The following is a 24,146-nucleotide window of genomic DNA, read 5'->3' on the forward strand; positions in this document are numbered from 1 at the left end:
AAATTGGGGAGAAAAATCCCCTAAAATTGGAGGAAAAATCCCCTACATTGAGGAAAAAAATCCCAAAACTGAGGAAAAAATCCCCAAAAATTGAGGGAAAAATCCCCCAAAATTGAGAGGAAAAATCCCCTAAATTGGAGGAAAAATCCCCAAAATTGGGGGGAAAAAAATCCCAAAAATTGAGGAAAAAAAATTCCCAAAATTGGATGAAAAATCCCCAAAAATTGAGGAAAAAACCCCCAAAATTGGGGAAAAAATCCCCTAAAATTAGGGGAAAAATCCTCAAAATTCTCATTTTTTTGTGGGACCCCCCAATAATTGGTGAGGGTCCCTCCCCCAGTTCCAAACTGGGAGGGAGGAGCCCCCAAACTGGGCGGGGTGGGGGAGGGGAGGAGGGGTCAGGTTTAGTTACTAACCCGGGGGGTGGGGGAGGGGAGGGAAACAGCAGAGTGAATTAAATGTTAATTAATGAATTCATTAATATATTTTATTTAATAAAAGCTAAAACCCTCAGCAGCCACAGGCTCGTGTCTCCCCTCCCCCACCCCCAAATCCCCTCCCCCAAAATCCCCTCCCCCCCTTTTATTTCCTTTATTTATTGTCCCCAACCCCCCAAATCTTGGTGAAAAACTGGATTTGGTGAAAAAAATCGAATTTTTTGTCCCATCCTCATTTCAGGGGGGTGTCCCCCCATAATCCCCCTCCCCAAATTCCCCTCCCCCACCCCCAGACCGTGCTGACTGTGTATTGATAAAGATGGAAAAAAAGCTGCTCTGTGCGAGGGTTTTTGGGGGAAAAATGGGGAAAAAAATAAAAATAAAAAATTTGGGGATGGTTTTGGGGGGTGGGGAAGAAATTTTGGGGAGTCCTGGGCTCGTTGAGTCGGTTTTTATTGCATTTATATATAATATATATCCCAACTTTTACAGCTCTGCCAGGGAAAACCTTCCCAGGCCTTTTTTTTTTTTTTTGGTTTTTTTTGTGGTTTTTTGTTTTTTTTTTTTTTTAATACAATATAAAATTAGGCCTCTAAACAGGGAAATTTGGGGGTTTTTCCCCCCAAAAAAACCTCCCTGAACCCCTCCCCCCCACGGGGAATTCAAGGGTTTGTGGGGGGGTTTGGGGTTTTTTTTTTAGGGGGGTTTAAGGGGCCAAACCAAGTGCAAATCACGGCTATGTACAGAGGGAGGGAGCCCCAGGGAGGGGAAAATGGGGGGAAAAAAGGGGAAAAATGGGGGGAAAAATGGGGGGGAAATGGGGAAAAATGGGGGAAAAATGGGGAAAAAATGGAGGGGGAATGGGGAAAAAATTGGGGGAAAAAGGGAAAAAATTGGGAAAAAAAAGGGGAGAAAATGGGGAAAAAAAGGGGGAAAAATGGGGAAAAAATGAGGGAAAATGAGGGGGAAAATGGAGGAAAATAAGAGAAAAAAAGGAGGGAAATGGGGAAAAAGTGGTGAGAAAATGAGGGGAAAAAGAAGAAAAGTGGTGGGAAAATGAGGGGGAAAAAGAGGAAAATAAGAGTGGGAAAAGAGGAAAAAAGGGGAAAAAATGAGAGGAAAATGGGGAAAAAATGGGGGAAAATAAGAGGAGAAAAGGTGGGAAAATGAGGGGAAAATGGAGGAAAATAAAAGAAAAAATAGAGGGAAAATGGGGAAGAAGTGGTGGGAAAATGAGGGGAAAAAGAAGAATAGTGGTGGGAAAATGAGGGGAAAAAGGAGGAAAAAAGAGGGGGGAAATGGAGAAAAATGAGGAGAAAATGGGGAAAAAATGGAAGAAAATAAGGGGGGGAAATGAGGAAAAATGGGGGGAAAATGAGGGGAAAATGGGGAAAAATGGAGGAAAATAAGAGAGGGAAATGGAGGAAAATAAGAGGAAAAAAAGGAGGGAAATGGGGAAAAAATGGGGGAAAATGGAAGGAAAAAGGAGGAAAAAAAGAGGGAAAATGGGGAAAAATAAGAGGGGAAATGGTGGGAAAATGAGGAAAAATGGGGGGAAAATGAGTGGGAAAACAATGAAAATAAGAGAAAAAAAAGCAGGGAAATGAAGAAAAAATTGGTGGGAAATGGAAGGAAAAAGGAGGAAAATAAGAGGGAAAAAAGGAGGGGATTGGGGAAAAAATGAGGGGAAATGGGGAAAAATGGGGGAAAATAAGAGGAAAAAAAGGAGGGAAATGGGGAAAAAAAGGTGGAAAATCAGGGAAAATTAAAGAAAAAGGGAGGGAAAAAATGGGGGAAAAAAGGGAAAGATGGGAAAAAAGTGGGGGAAGGGAAAGAAAAATGGGAAAAAAAGAAAAAAGGGGAGGAAATGGGAAAAGAGGGAGGAAAAAAGAAAAAAAGGGGAAAAAAGGGGTAAAAAAAAGGAAAAAAGGGGGGGAAAAAAAGGGGGAAAAAAAGGGGGAAAAAAAGGGGAAAAAAAAGGGAAAAAAAGGAAGAGGGGACCCCAAAAAAAAGGGGAGGGGGGGCAGTAGGAAGCTGCAGGGTCAGGGGGGTGGGGCCCCCCCCCGTGTGGGGTTTTTGGGGAGGTTTTTGGGGTTTTTTTGGGGTGTTTGGGGCTCACGAGGGCATGCACTGCACCCGGTCTGGCCCCTCCTCCTCATCCTCGGAGGTGTCCGAGGAGCTGCCGGAGTCGTCAGAGGGGGAATCGGCCCCGGGGTCACGGCGGCGCTGGGGGGAAAATAATGGGGTTAGAAATGGGAATAATGGGATTAATGGGGTCAGGAATGGGGTAATGGGGTCAGAAATGGGGATTAATGGGGTCAGAATCGGCCCCGGGGTCACGGCGGCGCTGGGGGGAGAAATGGGGGGAAAATGGGATTAATGGGGTCAGAAATGGGGAATTAATGGGGGATTAATGGGGATTAATGGGGATTAATGGGGTCAGGAATGGGGATAATGGGGGATTAATGGGGATTAATGGGGTCAGGAATGGGGATAATGGGGTCAGAAATGGGGATAATGGGGGATTAATGGGGATAATGGGGTCAGAATCGGCCCCGGGGTCACGGCGGCGCTGGGGGGAGAAATGGGGGAAAAATGGGGTTAATGGGGGATTAATGGGGGATTAATGGGGTCAGGAATGGGGATTAATAGGGACTAATGGGGTCAGAAATGGGGATTGGGGTCAGAAATGGGGAATTAATGGGGATAATGGGGGATAATGGGGTCAGAAATGGGGACTGGGGTCAGAATTGGCCCCGGGGTCACGGTGGCGCTAAAGGGGGAGAGAATGGGGGAATAATGGGATTAATGGGGTCAGAAATGGGGAATTAATGGGGATAATGGGGTCAGAAATGGGGACTGGGGTCAGAAATGGGGAAATAATGGGGATAATGGGGGATAATGGGGGATTAATGGGGTCAGAAATGGGGATAATGGGGTCAGAAATGCGAATTGGGGTCAGAAATAGGGTCAGGACTGGGGAATGGGATCAGGACTGGGGTCAGGGGTCAGGACTAGGGTCAGCCATGGGGTCAGGCCCAGGGCAGGGGGTCAGGAATGAGGTCAGGAATGGGGAATGGGATCAGGACTGGGGTCAGGAATGGGCTCAGGCCCAAGGCAGGGGGTCAGGAATGGGGTCAGGAGTCAGACATGGGGTCAGCCATGGGCTCAGGAATGGGGAATGGGATCAGGACTGGGGTCAGCCATGGGGTCAGGCCCGAGGCAGGGGGTCAGGGGTCAGGACTGGGGTCAGGGATCAGGACTGGGGTCAGGGGTGATCCATGGGGTCAGGAATGGGGAATTGGGGTCAGCCATGGGCTCAGGGGTGATCCATGGGGTGATCCATGGGGTCAGGAATGGGGTGATCCATGGGGTGATCCATGTGCTCAGGGGTGATCCATGGGGTCAGGGGTGATCCATGGGGTGATCCATGGGCTCAGGACTGGGGTGATCCATGGGCTCAGGGGTGATCCATGGGCTCAGGGGTGATCCATGGGGTCAGGAAGGGGGTCAGCCATGGGGTCAGGGGTGATCCATGGGGTCAGGAATGGGGTCAGCCATGGGGTCAGGGGTGATCCATGGGGTCAGGACTGGGGTCAGGGGTCAGGACTGGGGTCAGGGGTGATCCATGGGCTCAGGGGTGATCCATGGGGTGATCCATGGGCTCAGGGGTGATCCATGGGCTCAGGGGTGATCCATGGGGTCAGGACTGAGCTCAGGGGTGATCCATGGGGTGATACATGGGGTCAGGACTGGGCTCAGGGGTGACCCAGGGGCTCAGCAGTACCCGGTGGTGGCGGCGCTGGCGCAGGTGGTGCATCAGGAACCAGAGCATGTGGCTGTCAAACATGTCCGTGTGGTGCAGGCTGTCCTCGTCACGCTCCACCTTGTTCTTCTTGATCACCTGGGGAGGGACAGCAGGGGTGAGATGGGGGGGACATCCAGGGGGATCCAGGGGGTCACATCCAGGGGGGAAACAGATCCAGGGGGGAAACAGATCCAGGGGGGAAACAGATCCAGGGGGATCCAGGGGGGAAACAGATCCAGGGGGGAAACTGATCCAGGGGGATCCAGGGGGGAAACAGATCCAGGGGGGAAACTGATCCAGAGGCACAGCCAGGGGTGAGCCAGGGGGAACAGATCCAAGGGGGATCCAGGGGATCAGATCCAGGGGGGATCAGATCCAGGGGATGATCAAATGCAGTGGGGATTAAAGGGAGATCAAATCTACAGGGAATCCATGGGAGATGAAATCCATGAGGGAACAGATCCAGAGGGGATCAAACCCAGGGGGAAGAGATCCAAGGGGAACAGATCCATGGGGATCAGATCCAGGGGGAACTCATGGGGAATCCATGGGAAATCAAATCCAGGGAAATCCATGGGAAATCCATGGGAATCCACAGGAAATCCAGGGGAAATCCACGGGAAATCCATGGGAAATCCATGAGAATCCACAGGAAATCCATGGGAATCCATGGGAATCCATGGGAATCCACAGGAAATCCATGGGAATCCACAGGAAATCTATAGGAATCCACAGGAAATCCATGGGAATCCACAGGAAATCCATGGAAATCTATAGGAATCCACAGGAAGTCCATGGGAATCCACAGGAAATCCATGGGAAATTCAAGGGAAATCAAATCCAGGGAAATCCATGGAAAAACCATGGGAATCCCCCCTGGAATCTCCTGGAATCCCCAGAATCCCTGGGATCCCCTGGAACCCACTGGAATCTCTGGAACCCCCTGGAATCCCTTGGAATCTCCTGGGATCCCTGGAATCACTTGGATCTCTGAAATCCTCTGGAATCTTCTGGAATCTCCTGGAATCCCCTGGAATCCATGGGAATCTCAGAGATCCCCTGGAATCCCTGGAACCCCCGGAATCCCTGAAATCACTTGGATCTCTGGAATCCCCTGGAATCTCTGGAACCTCTGGAATTCTCTGGAATCTTCTGGAACCCCTGGCTCCCCACCCACCTCCTTGAGGCCGCGCAGCTCCGTGGGCGCCTCGGCCGTGGGCGCCCAGATCTTCACATCGTGATCGAGGCCACTGGTGGCCAGCACGGGCAGGTGGGGGTGGGGCTCCAGGCAGTTCACCTGGAAAATGGGAAAAAAGTGGGAAAAATGGGAAATTTGGGATTGGGAATGGGAGAGGTGGGGCTCCAGGCAGTTCACCTGGGGAAAAAATGGGGGGAAAATGGGAATTGTGGGATTGGGAATGGGGGAAAAATGGGAAAAATTGGATTGGGAATGGAGAAGGGCTCCAGGCAATTCACCTGGGAAAAAATGGGAATTTTGGGAAAAATGGGAATTTTGGGATTGGGAATGGGGTGGGGCTCCAGGCAGTTCACCTGGGAATGAGAAAAATGGGAATTTTGGGAAAAATGGGAAATTTGGGATTGGGAATGGGGATGGGAATGGGGAAGGTGCAGCTCCAGGCAGTTCAGGTGGGAAAAAATGGGAATAATGGGAACTTTGGGAATGGGATTGGGAATGGGAATGGAGGGGGTGGGGCTCCAGGTAGTTCACCTGGGAATGGGAAAAATGGGAATTGTGGGGTCAGGAATGGGATTGGGAATGGGGAGGGTGCAGCTCCAGGCAGTTGAGGTGGGAAAATGGGGGAAAAATGGGAATTTTGGCAATTTTAGGGTCAGGAATGGGACTGGGAATGGGGGAGCTGCTCTTCCAGACAGTTCACCTGGGAAAAAATGGAGAAAAGGGAAAGACAAAAAGGGAAAAAAGGAGGGAAAAAAAGGAGAAAAAAGGGAAAGGGAAGGGCCCCTTTGTGGCCATCCCAAAGCAGGAGCTGCCAGCAGAGGAAATTCAGGAAATTCCCAGCACAGGCCCTGCCCTTTCCTGCAGGAAACACCTGGAAAAATCCCCCAGGAACCAGAACTCCCAAAAAAAACCCAAAAACAAACAGAAGGGGGAGAGCAGGGGGGGGAATTTGGGATTTGGGGATTTTGGGAATTGGGAATTTTGGGGTTTTGGGGATTTTGGGATTTTGGGGATTTGGGAATTTGGGGATTTTGGGATTTGGGAATTTGGGATTTGGGGATTTTGGGGATTTGGAAATTTGGGATTTGGGGATTTTGGGGATTTGGAAATTTTGGGAATTGGGAATTTGGGATTTGGGGATTTTGGGAATTTTTGGGATTTGGGAATTTGGAGATTTGGGATTTGGGAATTTGGGAATTCTGGAATTTAGGAATCTTGGGATTTGGGGATTTTGGGGATTTGGAAATTTTGGGATTTGGGAATTTGGGGAATTGGGAATTCGAGGATCTGGGAATTTGGGAATTTTGGGGCCCAAAAACCAAACAGAGGAAGGAGAGCAGGAGTGGGAATTTGGGATTTGGGGATTTTGGAATTTGGGAATTTTGGGGATTTGGGAATTTGGGAATTTTGGGATTTGGGAACTTTGGGATTTGGGAATTTGGGATTTGGGAATTTTGGGGATTTGGGAATTTGGGGATTTGGGAATTTGGAGATTTGGGATTTGGGGAGTTGGGATTTGGGATTTGGAGATTTGGGATTTGGGGATTTGGGATTTGGAGATTCTGGGATTTGGGGATTTTGCGGATTTGGGAATTTGGGGATTTGGGGATTTGGGGAATTTGGGAATTTGGAGATTTGGGATTTGGGGAGTTGGGATTTGGGATTTGGAGATTTGGGATTTGGGGATTTGGGATTTGGAGATTCTGGGATTTGGGGATTTTGCGGATTTGGGAATTTGGGAATTTGGGGATTTGGGGAATTTGGGAAATTTGGGGATTTGGGATTTTGGAATTTGGAGATTTGGAAATTTTGGAATTTTGGGATTTGGGGATTTGGGGATTTGGAAATTTTGGGAATTGGGAACTTGGGGATTTGGGAAATTGGGAATTTGGGGGTTTTGGGAATTTGGGGATTTGGGAATCTGGGAATTTGGGATTTGGGGATTTTGGGTCTCACCACTCCTCCCTTGTCCCCCTCCATGAACTGCACGATCTGGCAGGAGGATTTCTCCCAGAGGAAAATGTGGCCGCAGTCGCTGCCGCTCACCACGAACTCGCTCTTGGGGCCGTAGAAATTCACCCCCTTCACTGCAGAGAGGGGAGGGAGGGGAAAAATGGGAAATGGGGAATAAAATAGGGGAAAATGGGAAATAAAACAGGGGAAATGGGAAATAAAAAAGGGAAAAAGGAGAAAAAGGAGAGGTTGGGATCATCTCCAGTGAATTCCTGCCTGGGAAGCCACAGAGAAACTTCCTGGGGTTTTTCTGGGGTAATTTGGGGGGATTTTGTGCTGTTTTGGGGGGATTTTGGGATGGATTTGGGGTTATTTTGGGCTGGATTTTGGGGCTGTTTTTGGGATGTTTTGGGATACTTTGGGATGGATTTGGAGATATTTTGGGATGGATTTTGGGGCTGTTTTGGGGGCTATTTTGGAGCTGGTTTTGGGATGGTTTTGGGGTTGTTTCTCCACCTGTAGCACTGTTGCAGTGCCCCTTGGAGCACTGGCTGTGCTGAGCTGTTTTAGGGCTGGTTTGGGGCTGTTTTGGGGGATATTTTGGGATGGATTTGGGGTTGGTTTTGGGGGGATTTTGAGATGGATTTGATGTTATTTTGGGGCTGTTTTGGGAGTTATTTTGAGATGGATTTGAGGTTATTTTAGGGCTGTTTTGGAGGTATTTTGGAATGGATTTTGGGCTGGATTTGGGGTATTTTGGGTGCTGTTACCCATGGCCTTTGTAGCACTGGGCTGTGCTGTGCTGCTTGTGGGGTGGTTTGGGGGGTATTTTGGGGCTGGTTTTGGGGCAGTGCCAGCTGTACTGCGTTGTGTCAGGTTTGGTTGGGCTGTATTTAGGATATTTTAGGCTGTATTTAGGATATTTTGGGCTGTATTTTATGATGTTTTGGGATATTTTGAGGTGTTACCTGTAGCATTGTTGCGGTGCCCTTGTAGCGCCGGGTGTACTGCGCTGTGTCAGGGCTGGCTTGGGGCTGTGTCAGGTTTGGTTTGGGGCTGTCTCAGGGCTGTATTTAGGATATTTTGGGTGTTACCTGTAGCATTGTTGCGGTGCCCCTTGTAGCGCCGGGTGTACTGCGCTGTGTCAGGGCCGTGTCAGGGTTGGCTTGGGCTGTATTTGGGCTGTATTTTGGGCTATATTTAGGATATTTTGGGTGTTACCTGTGGTATTGTTGCGGCGCCCCTTCTAGCGCTGGCTGTACTGCGCTGTGTCAGGTTTGGTGTGGGGCTGTCTCAGGGCTGTGTCAGGTTTGGTTTGGGCTGTATTTGGGGCTGTATTTAGGATATTTTGGGATGGATTTGGGCTGGATTTGGGATGGATTTAGGGTGTATTCAGGCTGTTACCTGTAGCATTGTTGCAGTGCCCCTTGTAGCGCCGGCTGTACTGTGCTGTGTCAGGTTTGGGTTGGGGCTGTGTCAGGTTTGGTTTGAGTTGTATTTAGGATATTTTAGGCTGTATTTAGGATATTTTGGGTGTTACCTGTGGCATTGTTGCGGTGCCCCTTGTAGCGCCGGGTGTACTGTGCTGTGTCAGGTTTGGTTTGGGCTGTATTTGGGGCTATATTTAGGATATTTTAGGCTGTATTTAGGATATTTTGGGAGTTTTTGGGGTGTTACCTGTAGCATTGTTGCGGTGCCCCTTGTAGCGCCGGCTGTACTGCGCTGTGTCAGAGCTATGTCAGGTTTGGTTTGGGCTGTATTTGGGGCTGTATTTAGGATATTTTGGGCTGTATTTGATGATATTTAGGCTGTATTTAAGATATTTTGGCTGTTACCTGTGGCATTGTTGCAGTGCCCCTTGTAGCGCCGGGTGTACTGCGCTGTGTCAGGGCTGGGTTGGGGCTGTGTCAGGTTTGGTTTGGGGTGTATTTAGGATATTTTGGGTGTTACCTGTAGCGTTGTTGCGGTGCCCCTTGTAGCGCCGGGTGTGCTGTGCTGTGTCAGGTTTGGGGCTGTGTCAGGTTTGGGTTGAGCTGTATTTAGGATATTTTAGGCTGTATTTAGGATATTTAGGGTGTACTCAAGCTGTTACCTGTGGTGTTGTTGCGGTGCCCCTTGTAGCACCGGATGTACTGCGCTGTGTCAGGTTTTGGGGCTGAGTCAGGTTTGGGGTTGTGTCAGGTTTGGGGCTGTCTCAGGGCTGTATTTAGGATATTTTAGGCTGTATTTAGGATATTTAGGCTGTATTTTGGGTGTTACCTGTAGCATTGTTGCGGTGCCCTTGTAGCGCCGGGTGTACTGCGCTGTGTCAGGTTTTGGGGCTGTGTCAGGTTTGGTTTGGGATGGATTTGGGCTGTATTTAGGATATTTTGGGCTGGATTTGGGGTGTTTTCAGACTGTTACCTGTGGCATTGTTGTGGTGCCCCTTGTAGCGCCGGCTGTGCTGCGCTGTGTCAGGTTTGGGGCTGTATTTGGGCTGTATTTAGGATAATTTAGGCTGTATTTTGGGTGTTACCTGTAGCATTGTTGCGGTGCCCCTTGTAGCACCGGGTGTGCTGTGCTATGTCAGGGCTGGCTTGGGGGTGTATCAGGTTTGATTTGGGGCTGACTCAGGTTTGGTTCGGGCTGTATTTAGGATATTTTGGGATGGATTTTGGGTGTTACCTGTGGCGTTGTTGCGGTGCCCCTCGTAGCATCGGCTGTGCTGAGCTGTGTCAGGTTTGGGGCTGTGTCAGGGCTGGGGCTTCTCAGGTTTTGGTTTGGGGCTGAGTCGGGGTTGTATTTAGGATATTTTGGGATGGATTTTGGGGCTGTATTTAGGATATTTTGGGCTGTATTCAGACTGTTACCTGTGGCATTGTTGTGGTGCCCCTTGTAGCGCCGGGTGTACTGCACTGTGTCAGGGCTGGTTTGGGGCTGTGTCAGGTTTGGTTTGGGGTGTATTTAGGATATTTTAGGCTGTATTTAGGATATTTTGGGTGTTACCTGTGGCGTTGTTGCGGTGCCCCTTGTAGCGCCGGGTGTACTGCGCTGTGTCAGGTTTGGGGCTGTGTCAGGTTTGGGGCTGTGTCAGGTTTGGGGCTGTGTCAGGTTTGGGGCTGTGTCAGGTTTGGGTTGAGCTGTATTTAGGATACTTTAGGCTGTATTTAGGATAATTTAGGCTCTATTTTGGGTGTTACCTGTGGCGTTGTTGCGGTGCCCCTTGTAGCGCCGGGTGTACTGCGCGCCGTCGCTGTGAGCCGAGTCGAACAGGTAAATGTCCTCGTCGTTGTAGGAGGCCAAGAGCTCTGCAACAGGGACAGACACAGGGAAATGGGGAAAAATGGGAAAATTGGGAAAAATGGGGTAAAAACAGGAATGAACATGGGGGGAATGGGGAAAAATGGGGAAAAAATGGGGGGAAGTGGAAAAAAAAAATCGAGAAAAAATGGAGGAAAAATTGAGGAAAAATGGAGAAAAAATGGAGAAAAAAATGGAGAAAAAATGGAGAAAAAAATGGGGAAAAAATGGGGAAAAATGGGAAAAAATGGGAAAAATGGGGAAAAATGGGGAAAAATGGGGAAAAATGGGAAAAATGGGACAGAAATGGGGAAAAAATGGGGAAAAAATGGGGAAAAATGGGGAAAAAATGGGGAAAAATGGGGGGAAATGGGGGAAAAATGGGGAAAAATGGGGAAAAATGGGGAAAAATGGGACAAAAATGAGGAAAAAAGGGAAAAAATGGGAAAAAATGGGGGGAATCAGGAAAAACAGTGGGAAAATGGGAATAAACAGTGGGAAAATGGGAAAAAACGTGGGAAATAGGGAAAAAAAGTGGGAAAGTGGAAAAAATGGGGAAAATTGGAAAAACAATGGGAAATTGAGGAAAAAAAACAAGGAGAAAATAGGAAAACCCAGCAGGATTGGGGTCTGGAGCTCAGTAGGTTTTTTTTGGAGGCGGGAAATTTATTTTTATTTTGGAGAAGATGGAATTTGGTGGGGGGGAAATCAGGTTTTTTGAGGATAAATGGCTGGGTTTTTTGGGAAAATGGATATTTTTTGGGAAAAGCTGATTTGTTTTGGTGGGAAATGAGGGGGTTTGAGGGAGTGGGACCCCTCCAGGACCCCCCAAATTCCCACCTGGACTCACCTGAGCCATCATGGCTGTACACCAGGCAGGTGATGTTGGCTTTGGACTCGCTGTTCACCTGGAAAAATTGGAAAAAATCTCAGATCCAGCTCCTTTTCCTGGGAATTCTGAGTGTTAAACTCCCAGACAGGGATTTAAGGAGGCAGAAAAGTGGGATTGAGGGGAAAAAAACAAAAAAAAAAGGAGATTTTTGGGAGTTTTTTCCGCCTTTTCCTGAAGGATTTTCCAGGACAAGGAGCAGCCTCTTCCCATGGGATTGCTCTGAGGTGATCCCAGTGCTCCCAGTCCCCTCCCAGTGCTCCCAGTATCCCCAGTACCAGGTGGTGGGGGCAGAATTTCTTCAGGACTCCGTTGTTCTCGTTCTCATCTATTTTCCTCTGGTCATAAATCCTGCAGTAATCAGAGAAAAAATTAAAAAAAAAAAAATTAAAAATTAAAAAAAGGATTGGATTCATTCCAGAGAGCATTTTTTTTATCCCCAGAATTCCCATTCTGAGATTCCAGGGCTCAAAATTCCATCCTAAAATTCCTTGGGGATTTGGAGCAGAAAAATTCCCATGCCCCAAATTCCATCCTAAAATTCCTTGGAATTCTGTGCTGGAATACACCTGGATCTGAGGGCTCCCAGTGCTCCCAGTTGGGCCTCACTGGATGAACTGGTCCCACTCCTCCATTTGGGAATTGGGAATTTGGGAAAGGGGAAGTTGGGGATTTGGGAAAGGGATTTGGGAAGGGAAATCCCTGGATTTGGGAAGAGGAATTCAGGGATTTGAGATGGGGAAATCAGGGATTTGGGAGCTCCCAGTGCTCCCAGTTTGGCTCCACATCACAAACTGGTCCCAGACCCAAATTTGGGATGGGGAAATCATGGATTTGGGAGTGGGAATCTCTGTCTGGGCTCTCCCAGTGTTCCCAGTTTGCCCCACCTCACAAACTGGTCTCTGCCCCCCACAGCAAACTGGGAGGTGTTGGCGGGGTTGACGAAGATCGTGTAGAGCCCGACCTTCTTCTCCTTCTCCTTAGTCACCACCAATTTCCTGGGGAAAATCCAAAAAGACTTAAAAAAATTCCATTTATTTCCATCCCAAACATCCCAAATCCCAGCTGGGAGAATTCCTGTAATCCCTGAAATTATCATTATTTAATTATAAAAAAAAAAAAATCCCCAACAATCCCCATTTTTTCCCCCCAAATCCTCATTCTTTCCCCATAAAATCCACTTTTTTCCCCAAAAAACCCCCAATTTTTCTCCAAACAAAATCCCCATTCTTCCAAAAAAAGATCCTTATTTTTCCCTCAAAATCCACATTTTTTTCCCAAAAAACCCCAAATTTTTCTCAAAAAATCCAGGGTGTTTTTTTTAAATCTACATTTTACCTCCCCAAAAAATTCACATTTTTCCCCCCAAAAAATCCATTTTTAAAAAAAAATCCCCATTTTTCCCCCAAAAACCCCACATTTTTCCCCAAAAAAATCCCCATTTTTCCAACAAAAATCTCCATTTCCCCCCCCCAAAAATTCAAATTTTTCCCCCCAAATCCTCATTTTTTTCTCCCCTTTTTTTCCCCAAAAAAACCTCAAATTTCCCCCCAAAAATCCCCATTTTTCCCCCAAAAAATCTACATTTTTTTCCCCCCAGAATTCCCAAAGGAGCCAGCACAGGGAGGGGGCTGGGAGCCGCGGATTCCGCCGGGCTCAGGGATTAAAGGGCTCGTCCTGGTTACAAAACCTCGGATTTGGGCTGGATCAGCCTCCACAATGCCAGCCCAGAGGTTTGGAAAAATACAGGCACACAACAAAAATGAGTTTTTCTCAAAAAATCCCTGCCTTTCCCATTTAAAATCCTGATTTTCCTGCTAAAAATCATATATTTTCATCCTGTTTTTCCTCAATAAACAGTCATTTTTCCTCAAAAATTAGAGGTTTTTTTCCAAGAAAACCAACCTGTTTTTCCCCTTCCAAAAAAATATTTTCTCACAGAATCACTCTGGTTTAAAAAAAATTTTAAAAAATGTTTGCCCCCCACAAAAAAAAATATTTTCCAAAAAATCCTTTTGTTCCCCCCCCCCCCAAAAAATATTTATTTTTCCTCAAAACATATCCAAATTTCCTGCAAAAATCTCCATTTTCCAAAAAAAAAAAAAAGCCAATCCACTTTCCCCACAAAAAATGAGGAAAAACAAAGCAATTTTTTGAGAAATAATAGAAGTTATTTAGGAAAAATAGAGATTTGGCAGGAAAAACAGATTTTTCCTCCATAGAATTTTAATTTTTTTTCCTGGCACTCACAAGGCAGGGGCAGTCCTGCTCCAGAACAACTCAAATTCCCCTTTTTTCCACCAGAATTCCCATTTTATCCCCAGAATTTGCCATTTCCAACCCAGAATTCCCATTTTTCTCCTCAGAATTGCCATTTTTCCCCTCAGAATTCCCATTTTTCTCCTCAGAATTCATATTTTCCCCCTCAGAATTCCCATTTTTCTCCTCAGAATTTCCATTTCTCCCCTCAGAATTCCCATTTTTCCAGTCTCTCACCAGGTAGGCCATTCCTGCCTCAGACTGATGGAATCCCCACTTGCCACCCCAAATCCACTTTTTTCCCCCCAAATTCCCATTTCCCATCCAGAATTCCCCATTTCTTCCCCAGAATCCCTATTTCCCACCCAGAATTCTTGATTTTCCCCTCAGAATTCCCAGTTTTCTGGTCACTCAATGAAGTAGGCCGCTCCTGCCAGAGGTCGATGGAATCCCCATTTCCCACCCCAAATCCACTTTTCTTTCCCCAGAATACCCATTTCCTGCCCAGAATTCCTGATTTTCCCCTGAGAATTCCCATTTTTCCCCTCAGAATTCCCATTTTCCCCTCAGAATTCCAACTTTTCCCCTCAGAATTCCAACTTTTCTGGTCACTCATGAGGCAGGCCGCTCCTGCTGCAGCTGATGGAATCCCCATTTCCCATCCCAAATCCTCTTGTTTTCCCCCATAATTCCTGATTTTCCCCTCAGAATTCCCATTTTCCCCTCAGAATTCTCATTTCCCCCTCAGAATTCCCATTTCCCCCTCCGAATTCCCATTTTTCCCCTCAGAATTCCCGTTTTTCCAGTCACACACAAGGTAGGCCGGCCCTGCCTCAGATTGATGAAATCCCCATTGCCCACCACAAATCCCTTTTTTTCTCCCAGAATTCCCATTTCCCACCCATAATTCCCCATTTCTCCCCTAGAATCCCTATTTCCCACACAGAATTCTTGATTTTTCTCCTCAGAATTCCCAATTTTCCCCTCAGAATTCCTGATTTTCCCTTCATTCATGAAGTGGTGCGGGCCCTGCCTCAGACTGATGGAATCCCCATCTCCCATCCCAAATCCCCTTTTTTTCCACAGAATTCCCATTTCCTGCCCAGAATTCCCATTTTCCCCTCAGAATTCACGATTTTCCCCTCAGAATTCACAATTTTCCCCTCAGAATTCACGATTTTCCCGTCAGTCACGAGGTAGGCCACTCCTACCGCAGCTCGATGGAATCCCCATTTCCCATCCCAAATCCTCTTTTTTCCCCCCAGAATTCCCATTTTCCCCCTCAGAATTCCTGTTTTTCCCCTCAGAATTCCTGTTTTTCCCCTCAGAATTCCCAATTTTCCCCTCAGAATTCCCATTTTTCCGGCCACTCAATGAGGCAGGCCGCTCCTGCTGCAGCTCAATGGAATCTCGATTTCCCACCCCAAAGCCACTTTTCTTCCCCCAGAATTCCCATTTCCTGCCCAGAATTCCCATTTTTCCCCTCAGAATTTCTGACTTTCCCCTCAGAATCCCCATTTTCCCCCTCAGAATTCCCATTTTTCCGGTCACTCAACAAGGCAGGCCGCTCCTGCCGCAGCTCGATGGAATCCCCATTTCCCACCTCAAATCCCCTTTTCTCCCCACACAGTCCCCATTTCCTGCCCAGAATTCCCATTTTTCCCCTCAGAATGCCCAATTTTCCCCTCAGAATGCCCAATTTTCTCCTCAGAATTCCAACTTTTCCCTTCAGAATTCCCATTTTTCCAGCCACTCAACGAGGCAGGCCGCTCCCTCCGCAGCTCGATGAAATCCCCATTTCCCACCCCAAATCCCCTTTCCTTCCTACAGAATTCCCATTTCCTGTCTAGAATTCCCAATTTTCCCCTCAGAATTCCCAATTTTCCTCTCAGAATTTCCATTTTTCCAGCTACTCAATGAGGCAGGCTGCTCCTGCTGCAGCTCGATGGAATCCCCATTTCCGGCTGAGAATTCCTGATTTTCCCCTCAGAATTCCCATTTTCCCCCTCAGAATTCACAATTTCCCCCTCAGAATTCCCATTTTTCCCTTCAATCACAGTTTTCCCCTCAGAATTTACAATTTTCCCCTCAGAATTCCCATTTTCCCCCTCAGAATTCCCATTTTTCCGGTCACTCAACAAGGCAGGCCGTTCCTGCCACAGCTCGATGGAATCCCCATTTCCCGCCCCAAATCCCCTTTTCTCCCCACACAGTCCCCATTTCCTACCCAGAATTCCCATTTTCCCCCTCAGAATTCCCAATTTTCCCCTCAGAATTCCCATTTTCCCCTCAGAATTCCCAATTTTCCCCTCAGAATTCCCATTTTTCTGGTCACTCACGAGGCGGGCCGGTCCTGCCGCAGGTCGATGGTGAAGACCACGGCGTCCTCCCCCGCAGACAGGAACGTGCAGGGTGAGTCCGGCTCCAGCGCCAGCTGCGATTGGGAAATAAAAATGGAAAAAACCAGTGGGAATAAGTCCCAAAAATCCCAATAAAACTGGAAAATCCACCTGGAAAAATCCCAGGTTTGGGGATTCCTGCCCTGAACAGCAGTGATGTCATCTGGGAGACATCATCAGGAGTGACATCATGGGGACAAGAGCACAGCCAAGGGTTTGAGCTGCACCCAAAAAGTGGGAAAATCCCCAAATTCCTCGATTTTAGTGGAACTGAGTGGCTAAAACCAGCCCCCTCACCTGTGTGGTGATGTCACAGGTGATGTCACAAAGGACAATGGTCTCATCCAAGGTTTTAAGTATTTGGGAAGTGATTCTCTTTGCACCCAAAAAGTGGGAAAATCCCCAAATTCCTGAATTTTAATGGAGCTGAGCATGGGAATTTGGTGGTGATGTCACTGGTGAGGTCGCAGGTAACATCACAGGTGACAAAGGTTACATCCAAGCCTTGAAATATTTAGGAATTGATTTCCTCTGAAGATCCTTTCCTTTTTCCCAAAAGCCCCTTGGATCTCCAGGAAAAGGAGCAGACGAGCAGGATCCACTCCCTGAGCCACTCACTCACCTGCCTGATGTCACCAGGACCCCACAGGTGACAACACAGGTGAACCCCCCCGCCATCCCCACTGTGTTCCCTCATTCCCAGCCACCCCAAATCCTGGGATTTGGCATTTGTGGGATTTGGCATTTTCAGGATTTGCCATTCCCAAACCCCTCTCACCTTGTGGGAGTCCCCCTTGTGCTGGGCTCGGTGCTGTGACAGCTCTGTCACCTCTGTGGTGACATCTCCACCATTCCCCCATTCCCAGCCACCCTAAATCCCAGGAATTGGAATTCCCAGGATTTGGCATTCCCAAACCCCTCTCACCTTGTGGGAGGCCCCCTTGTGCTGTGCCACGCGCTTGGTGCTGCGGCAGCACTGGGTGGCCGAGAGCTCGGCCACGCGAACCTGCCCGTCCCGGGCACACATGGCCAGCGTGGAGTCACCACTGTTGGGCAGGAACTTGGCCTGGAACACACAAAAAACAGGGAAAAGGTGGGAAAAAGGGACAGGGGGGAAAGGGAATCACATGGGAGGTGGGAGGTGGGTGGGGAAAAGGATGGGGGGAATTGCTGGAATTGTCCTGGGAATCATCATAGTTGTCCCTAGGATTTGTCCCAAACTCTTAGGAATCATCTAAAACTCTCCCCTGGGAATTCCAAAATCTCCGAGGAATCTTCACAAGTTGTTTCAGGAATCATCTCAAAATCTCCCAGGAATCATCCCAAATTCTTTCAGGAATCAGCCTGAGCTCTCCCCTGGGAATCATCCCAGAATACCTCACAAATCCTCCCAAAATCTCCCAGGAATCATCCCAAATTCTTTCAGGAATCAGCCTGAGCTCTCCCCTCAGAATCATCCTGAGCTCACTATTCCCATCCCATCCCCACCCCATTCCCACACCAATTTTACACCATCCCCACACAATTCCCACCCCAATCCCACAGCATTCCCACCTCATCCCTACCCCATTCCCATGCCATTCCTACACTATTCTACATCATCCCCACACCATCCCCACATCATCCCCACAGCATTCCCACACCAATTCTACACCATCCCCACAGCATTCCCACATCATCCCCATCCCAATCCCACATCATCCCCACAGCATTCCCACCCCATTCCCACACCAATTCTACACCATCCTCACCCCATTCTGACCCCACCCCATTTCCACACCAATCCTACATCATTCCCTGGCCATTCCTCCACCATCCACACAGCATTCCCACACCCACAGCATTCCTTTACCATCCCTTCCCTGGTCATTCCCACACCATTCCCTGGCTGTTCCTACACCATCCCCACACCATTCTTTGGCCATTCCTACACCATTCCTGGGCTGTCCCCACACCATCCCCACCCCATTCCTACACCATCCCTTCGCTGGTCAACCCCACCCCATACCCACACCATCCCAACACCATTCCCACACCAATCCCACATCATTCCCACACCATTCCCACCCCATCCCAACCCCATTCCCCCACCATCCCCACATTGTTCCCACCCCACACCATCCCTTCCCTGGTCATCCCCAACCCATTCCCACACAAATTTTACACCATCCCCACCCCACTCCCACCCCATACCCACACCATCCTCACACTGTTCCCACCCCATCCCAACCTCATTCCCACACCATCCCCACACCATCCCAACACCAATTCTACACCATCCCCACTCCATTCCCATCCCATTCCCACACCATTCCCACCCCATTCCCACTCTATCCCCACCCCAATCCCATCCCAATCCCACCCCATCCCCACCCCATTCCCACTCTATCCCCACCCCAATCCCACACCATCCCCACCCCATTTCCACCTCACCCCAACCCAATCCCACCCCAATCCCACCCCATCCCCACCCCATTCCCACTCTATCCCCATCCCTATCCCATCCCATTCCCACCCCATTCTCACTCTATCCCCACCCCAATCCCACACCATCCCCACCCCATTCCCACACCATCCCCACCTCATTTCCACCTCATCCCACCCCATTCCCACACCATCCCCACCCCATTCCCATCTCACCCCACCCCAATCCCACACCATCCCCACCCCATCCCCACCCCATCCCCACACCATCCCCACTCTATCCCCACCCTAATCCCATCCCATCCCCACCCCATCTCAATCCCATCCCCACCCCACCCCTGCCTCCCCACACTCCCCTCACCTGGAAGACGTTGCTCTTGTGCCCGCTGTCGAACTGCAGGACGGGCCTGCGCCTCAGCCAGTCCCACACCAGCACCTTGAGGTCGTCGCTGCCGCTGGCCAGGCGCGTGCCGCGCTGGTTGAAGTGCAGCGTGTTGACGCAGCCCGTGTGCCCCTCCAGGCCGTGCTGCAGCCGGAACTTCTGCACGAAGAGGCGCGCGCCGCACGCCTGCGCCACGAAGCGCGAGCAGCCGCCCAGCTGGCGCTGCCGCAGCGCCGGGATCGCCCTCCAGCGCGGCCGCGGCAGCGCCCACGTCTCCGAGGCCACCCAGTCCTCCAGCGCCTGCTCCTCGTCCGACGAGTCGCGCTCGTGCGGCGGCCGCTTGCGCGGGGCCCTGCGGCGGGCGCGCGGCTCCTCCTCGTCCTCCTCCTCCTCGTCGTCGTCGTCGTCGTGCCGCGGCTCCTCGGGGATGGAGTAGTGGCCGGTGTCGTCCATGCTGTCGCTGTCCTTGTCGCCGGAGCTGTCGCTGTCGCTGGCGCGGCCCCGCGCGGCCCCGGCGTCGTCGCCCGTCAGGCTCAGGCTCAGGTCGGACGCCTCCACCTCGATGCCCGAGGACGTCTCGCGGCCCTCCTCGGCTGACATGTCCTCAGGGCTGCTGGACAGGCTGCCTGGGGACAGGGACATGGCAGTGTCACCAGGGGGACATCACAGTGTCACAGTGTCACACTGCTGGACAGGCTGCCTGGGGACAGGGACAGCACCGTGTCATTGGTGTCACAGTGTCACCTGTGTCACCACTGTCACGTGTAATACCCTGCTGGACAGGCTGCCTAGGGACAGGGACATGGCAGTGTCACCATGGGGACATCACAGTGTCACAGTGTCACACTGCTGGACAGGTTGCCTGGGGACAGGGACAGCACAGTGTCACCATGGGGACATCACAGTGTCACACTGCTGGACAGGCTGCCTGGGGACAGGGACATGGCAGTGACACCAGTGTCACAGTGTCATCTGTGTCACCCTGCTGAACAGGCTGCCTGGGGACAGGGACAGCACAGTGTCACCATGGGGACATCACAGTGTCACAGTGTCACACTGCTGGACAGGCTGCCTGGGGACAGGGACAGCACAGTGTCACCATGGGGACATCACAGTGTCACCTGTGTCACCACTGTCATCTGTGTCACCCTGCTGGACAGGCTGCCTGGGGACAGGGACAGCACAGTGTCACCCTGCTGGACAGGCTGCCTGGGCACAGGGACATGGCAGTGTCACCAGGGGGACATCACAGTGTCACAGTGTCACCCTGCTGGACAGACTGCCTGGGGACAGGGACAGCATGGTGTCACCACACTGCTGGGGACAAGGATAGGGACAGCGACAGTGAGGGTGGGGACACGGACTGGTGACACTGCCACCACCATGGGGACAGCATGGTGGCACTGTGGCTGGCACCTGCCACCATCACTGTCACTTTATCACCGTCACTGCCTCCCTGGCACCCTCACTGTCACCTCTGCTGCCACTCTTACTGTCAGCGTTACCTTGTCACCACTGCTGCCATCATTGCTGCCACCCTGTCCCCCTCCCTGTCACCCTCATTGTCCCTTCCTGTCCTGCATGCTGTGACCCTGCCACCCAGTCCCTTTGTCACAGTGTCCCTCTCAGTGTCACCATGACACAATCCCTGTTTGTCCCTTGTCCCCCTCGCTGTCCTGGCTGTCCCCAGCTGTCCCCTCACCGTTGACGATGTCTGTCCTGCCGTCCATGCTGCTGCCTCTGTCCGACATCGCCGCTTCCCACGGGAATCCCTGCGGGGACAGGGGGACACAGGAAAAAGGGACATGGGGACACAGGGACATGGGGACAGGGGGACACGAGGATACAGGGAAAAGGGACATGGGGACACAGGGACATGGGGACAGGGGGACATGGGGACACAGAGCTGGAGTGACCCTGCCACAGCCACCACAGAATGTCCCCATGTCCCCAGCCCACACCAGCACCTTGGGCACTCCCCAAATCCCCATTTTCCATGGAGAAACCACCTGGGAATGCTCCAGGACACCCAGCCCCAAGGGATTTGGAACCCTCAGGGATCTATTTTTGAAGATTCCCACCCAAAATTTTCCATTTTTCCACCTGCCCCAGAGCACCATGGGGTTGAGTTTGTCCCCAAATCCATGGAAAAGCCACCTGGGAATGCTCCAGGACACCCAACCCCTGCTCAGCATCCCAGGAAAAGCCGATCCTGAGGGATTTATGATTCTAAAGATCCATTTTTAAACACATTCCCACACAAAACTCCCTCTGGAACCTCTCCAGGCTGTCCCCCAGCTTCCCAAAAAAACCCAAACCCACGGGAACAAGCAGAGCTTGGGATCTGCTGGGATTCCATGGAACACCACTGGAATTCCACACCATTCCAAAGGGAATTTCTGGGAATTCTCTCTCCCCCTTCCAACCCCACAATTTTTTTGCTTCCACCCCGAGGTGGGGGACAGGGAACGAAGCTCCCCAAGGCCAGGAATCCATCCTGGATCTGCAGGGGGTGGGAATGGAACCAAAATCCTGGGATTCCACAGCTGCCTGGGAGCACATCTGGACAGGCTCAGCATTCCCAGCCTGACACTGAAGCTCCCAAAAATATCCCAGGGCATTCCAGAGCCTCTGGAATTGGGATCCGCCTCCCTGTTTGGCTTTATCTCTCCAAACTGGGATAAACTGGGATAAAATTCCCAGTTCATGCTCCTGGTCACCCCTCACAGCACAAATTCCTCGTGGGATTGGTTCCAGCTACTCCCACATTTTGGGTGATCCCAAAAATGCAACATTCTGGATTTTGGGGTGGAGATCCCAAATCTCTTGGGATGGAGCCTCCAAATCCTCTGGGATGGATCCCTCAAATCCTCTGGGATGGGGTCCCCAAATCCTCTGGGATGGAGCCCCCAAATCCTCTGGGATGGATCACTCAAATCCTCTGGGATGGATCACTCAAATCCTCTGGGATGGATCACTCAAATCCTCTGGGATGGGGTCCCCAAATCCTCTGGGATGGAACTCCAAATTCTCAGGGATGGAATCCTCAAATCCTCAGGGATAAAGCTCCTAAATCCCTTGGGATGGAACTCCAAATTCTCAGGGATGGATCCCCAAATCCTCAGGAATGGAGCGCCCAAATTCTCAGGGATGGAGCCCTCAAATCTTCAGGGACAGAACCCCTAAATCCCTTGGAATGGAGCTCCAAATTCTCAGGGATGGAATCCTCAAATCCTCAGGGATAAAGCTCCTAAATCCCTTGGGATGGATCCCCCAAATCCTCTGGGATGGAGCCCCCAAATCCCTTAGAACAGAACCCCAAATCCTTACGGATGGAGCCTCCAAATCCTCTGGGACGGGGCCCCCAAATCCTCTGGGATGGATCCCTCAAATCCTCTGGGTTGGAGGCCCCAAATCCTCTGGATGGAATCCTCAAATCCACAGGGATAAAGCTCCTAAATCCCTTGGGATGGATCCCCCAAATCCTCAGGAATGGATCCCCCAAATCTTCAGGGATAAAGCTCCCAAATCCCTTGGGATGGAGCCCCAGGTGCCTCAGGATCATTCCCAGATCCCCAGGAACATTCCCAGGAGTTTCGTGAAGCTGAGAGAATCCTGGAGAAATCCCAAAAATCCCCCAAATTTCCCCAAACCCCGCGGGATCCGGGCGCACTCACCTGTGCCAGGTGCCGGGGACAGCGGGGCTGGAGCTGGGGGGGAGCGCGGGGTCAAAGCCCTGGGACCCCAAATTTGGGGACCCCCTGATCCCTGGGGACCCCCCAAAACCCTGGGGAACCCCCCTGGATTTTTGGGAATCCCCCTGATAATAAGGCAATCCCCCCCACCATCGATTTTTGGGAACCCCCCAATTCCTGAAAAACCCAAATTTTTGATGAGCCCTCCCAGGGAATCCCCAAATCCTCTCTCAATCCCTGGAAAATCCCAAATTTTTGGGGAGTTTCCCAATCCCTGAGAAACCCTCGTGGATTCCTGGGAATTCCTTTTTTTTGGGGACTTTGCCATCCTCAATTCTTGGATATTCCCGATTTTTTGGGACCACCCCTGGAGACCCCAAATTTTGAGGGATGCCCCAATCCTGGAAAAACTCCCTCCATCCCTGGGGATTTTTGGGGATTTCTAATTTTTGGGAAATCCCTGAGAATTCCCAATTTTTTGGGACCCTCCAATCTCTGGGAACTCCACAAAATCTCAGGGATCCCCAAAAAACTCCTGAACTCTTCACAGACCCCTCCCCAATCTCAGGGAGCCCAAAAAAAAAACAACTCCAGGACCCCCCCAAAAAGCTTTGGGGTCACCCCGAAAATCCAGGGATCCCCAAAAATCTTAGAGGAGCCCCCAAAGTCTCAGGGACCCTGCTAAAAAACTTCAAGAATCCTCACAGGACCCCCCAAAAAACTTCAGGACCCCCTAAAATCCTCAAGGCCCCCCCAAAAGCCTCAAGGTTCTCCCCAGGACCCCTGAAAATCCTTTAAGCCTCCCCAAAATCCCCCTAAAAGGCTCAGGGCACCCCCAAAATCCCCTCCAAACACTCAACCACCCCCCAAAACTCTCAAGGACTCCCAAAAACCTCCCTAAAAATCTCAAGGGACCCTACAAAATCCCCAAAGACCCCCCCAAAATCCTCAAGCACCTCCTAAACCTCCCCCAAAAGCCTCAAGGGCCCTCCCGGGACCCCCCAAAATCCCCAAGAATCCCCCCAAAATCCTCAAGGGCCCCCCCAAACCCCACCGGGCTCCCTCAGAGGCTCCCCCAGCACCCCCCCAAACCCTCAGGGACCCCCCAGAACCTCCCGGTCCCCTCCCCGGGGCCGCCCCCGCCCCTCCGCCGGGCCAGGCCCGAGCCCGCGGGGGCCGCGTCCGGAGCGGGGGCAGCGGAGGCCGCGCACCGACCCGAGCGTCCCGGAGACTCCCGGCGGGTCCCGGGCGGTGCCGGGGGGTGCGGCCGGGCTCAGTTTTGGCCGCCGCGGGTCCCCCCGGCCGCTCCAGCGCCGGTCCCGGCACCGGGCCCCGCCGCCGCCATCTTTAACGCACCGCCCCCGCCGGCTCGCTTGGCGGCACCGGGCGGCGCTTTTGCGACACCGCGGGCGCCGCTTTACGG

General features: G+C 50.8%; 1 protein-coding gene across 1 annotated transcript; it reads right to left on the bottom strand.

Annotated features, from left to right (window-relative positions):
• Positions 1-2,544: 2,544 nt before the first annotated feature.
• DCAF8 (DDB1 and CUL4 associated factor 8) lies at positions 2,545-24,030 on the bottom strand. The gene is made up of 14 exons (XM_033082709.1): positions 23,939-24,030; positions 22,706-22,738; positions 20,731-20,800; positions 19,008-19,654; positions 17,148-17,288; positions 16,163-16,257; positions 12,452-12,562; positions 11,843-11,915; positions 11,526-11,583; positions 10,576-10,683; positions 7,400-7,530; positions 5,423-5,542; positions 4,225-4,341; positions 2,545-2,663 (listed from the first exon to the last, which is right to left on the bottom strand). Exons 3-14 carry the CDS (start codon positions 20,777-20,779, stop codon positions 2,553-2,555), a joined length of 1,761 nt encoding a protein of 586 aa, XP_032938600.1. The 5' UTR covers positions 20,780-20,800; positions 22,706-22,738; positions 23,939-24,030; the 3' UTR covers positions 2,545-2,552.
• Between the last annotated feature and the right edge of the window lie 116 nt (positions 24,031-24,146).

This window comes from Catharus ustulatus, chromosome 30, assembly GCF_009819885.2.
Source record: "Catharus ustulatus isolate bCatUst1 chromosome 30, bCatUst1.pri.v2, whole genome shotgun sequence".
NCBI classification, from domain to species: Eukaryota; Metazoa; Chordata; class Aves; order Passeriformes; family Turdidae; genus Catharus; species Catharus ustulatus.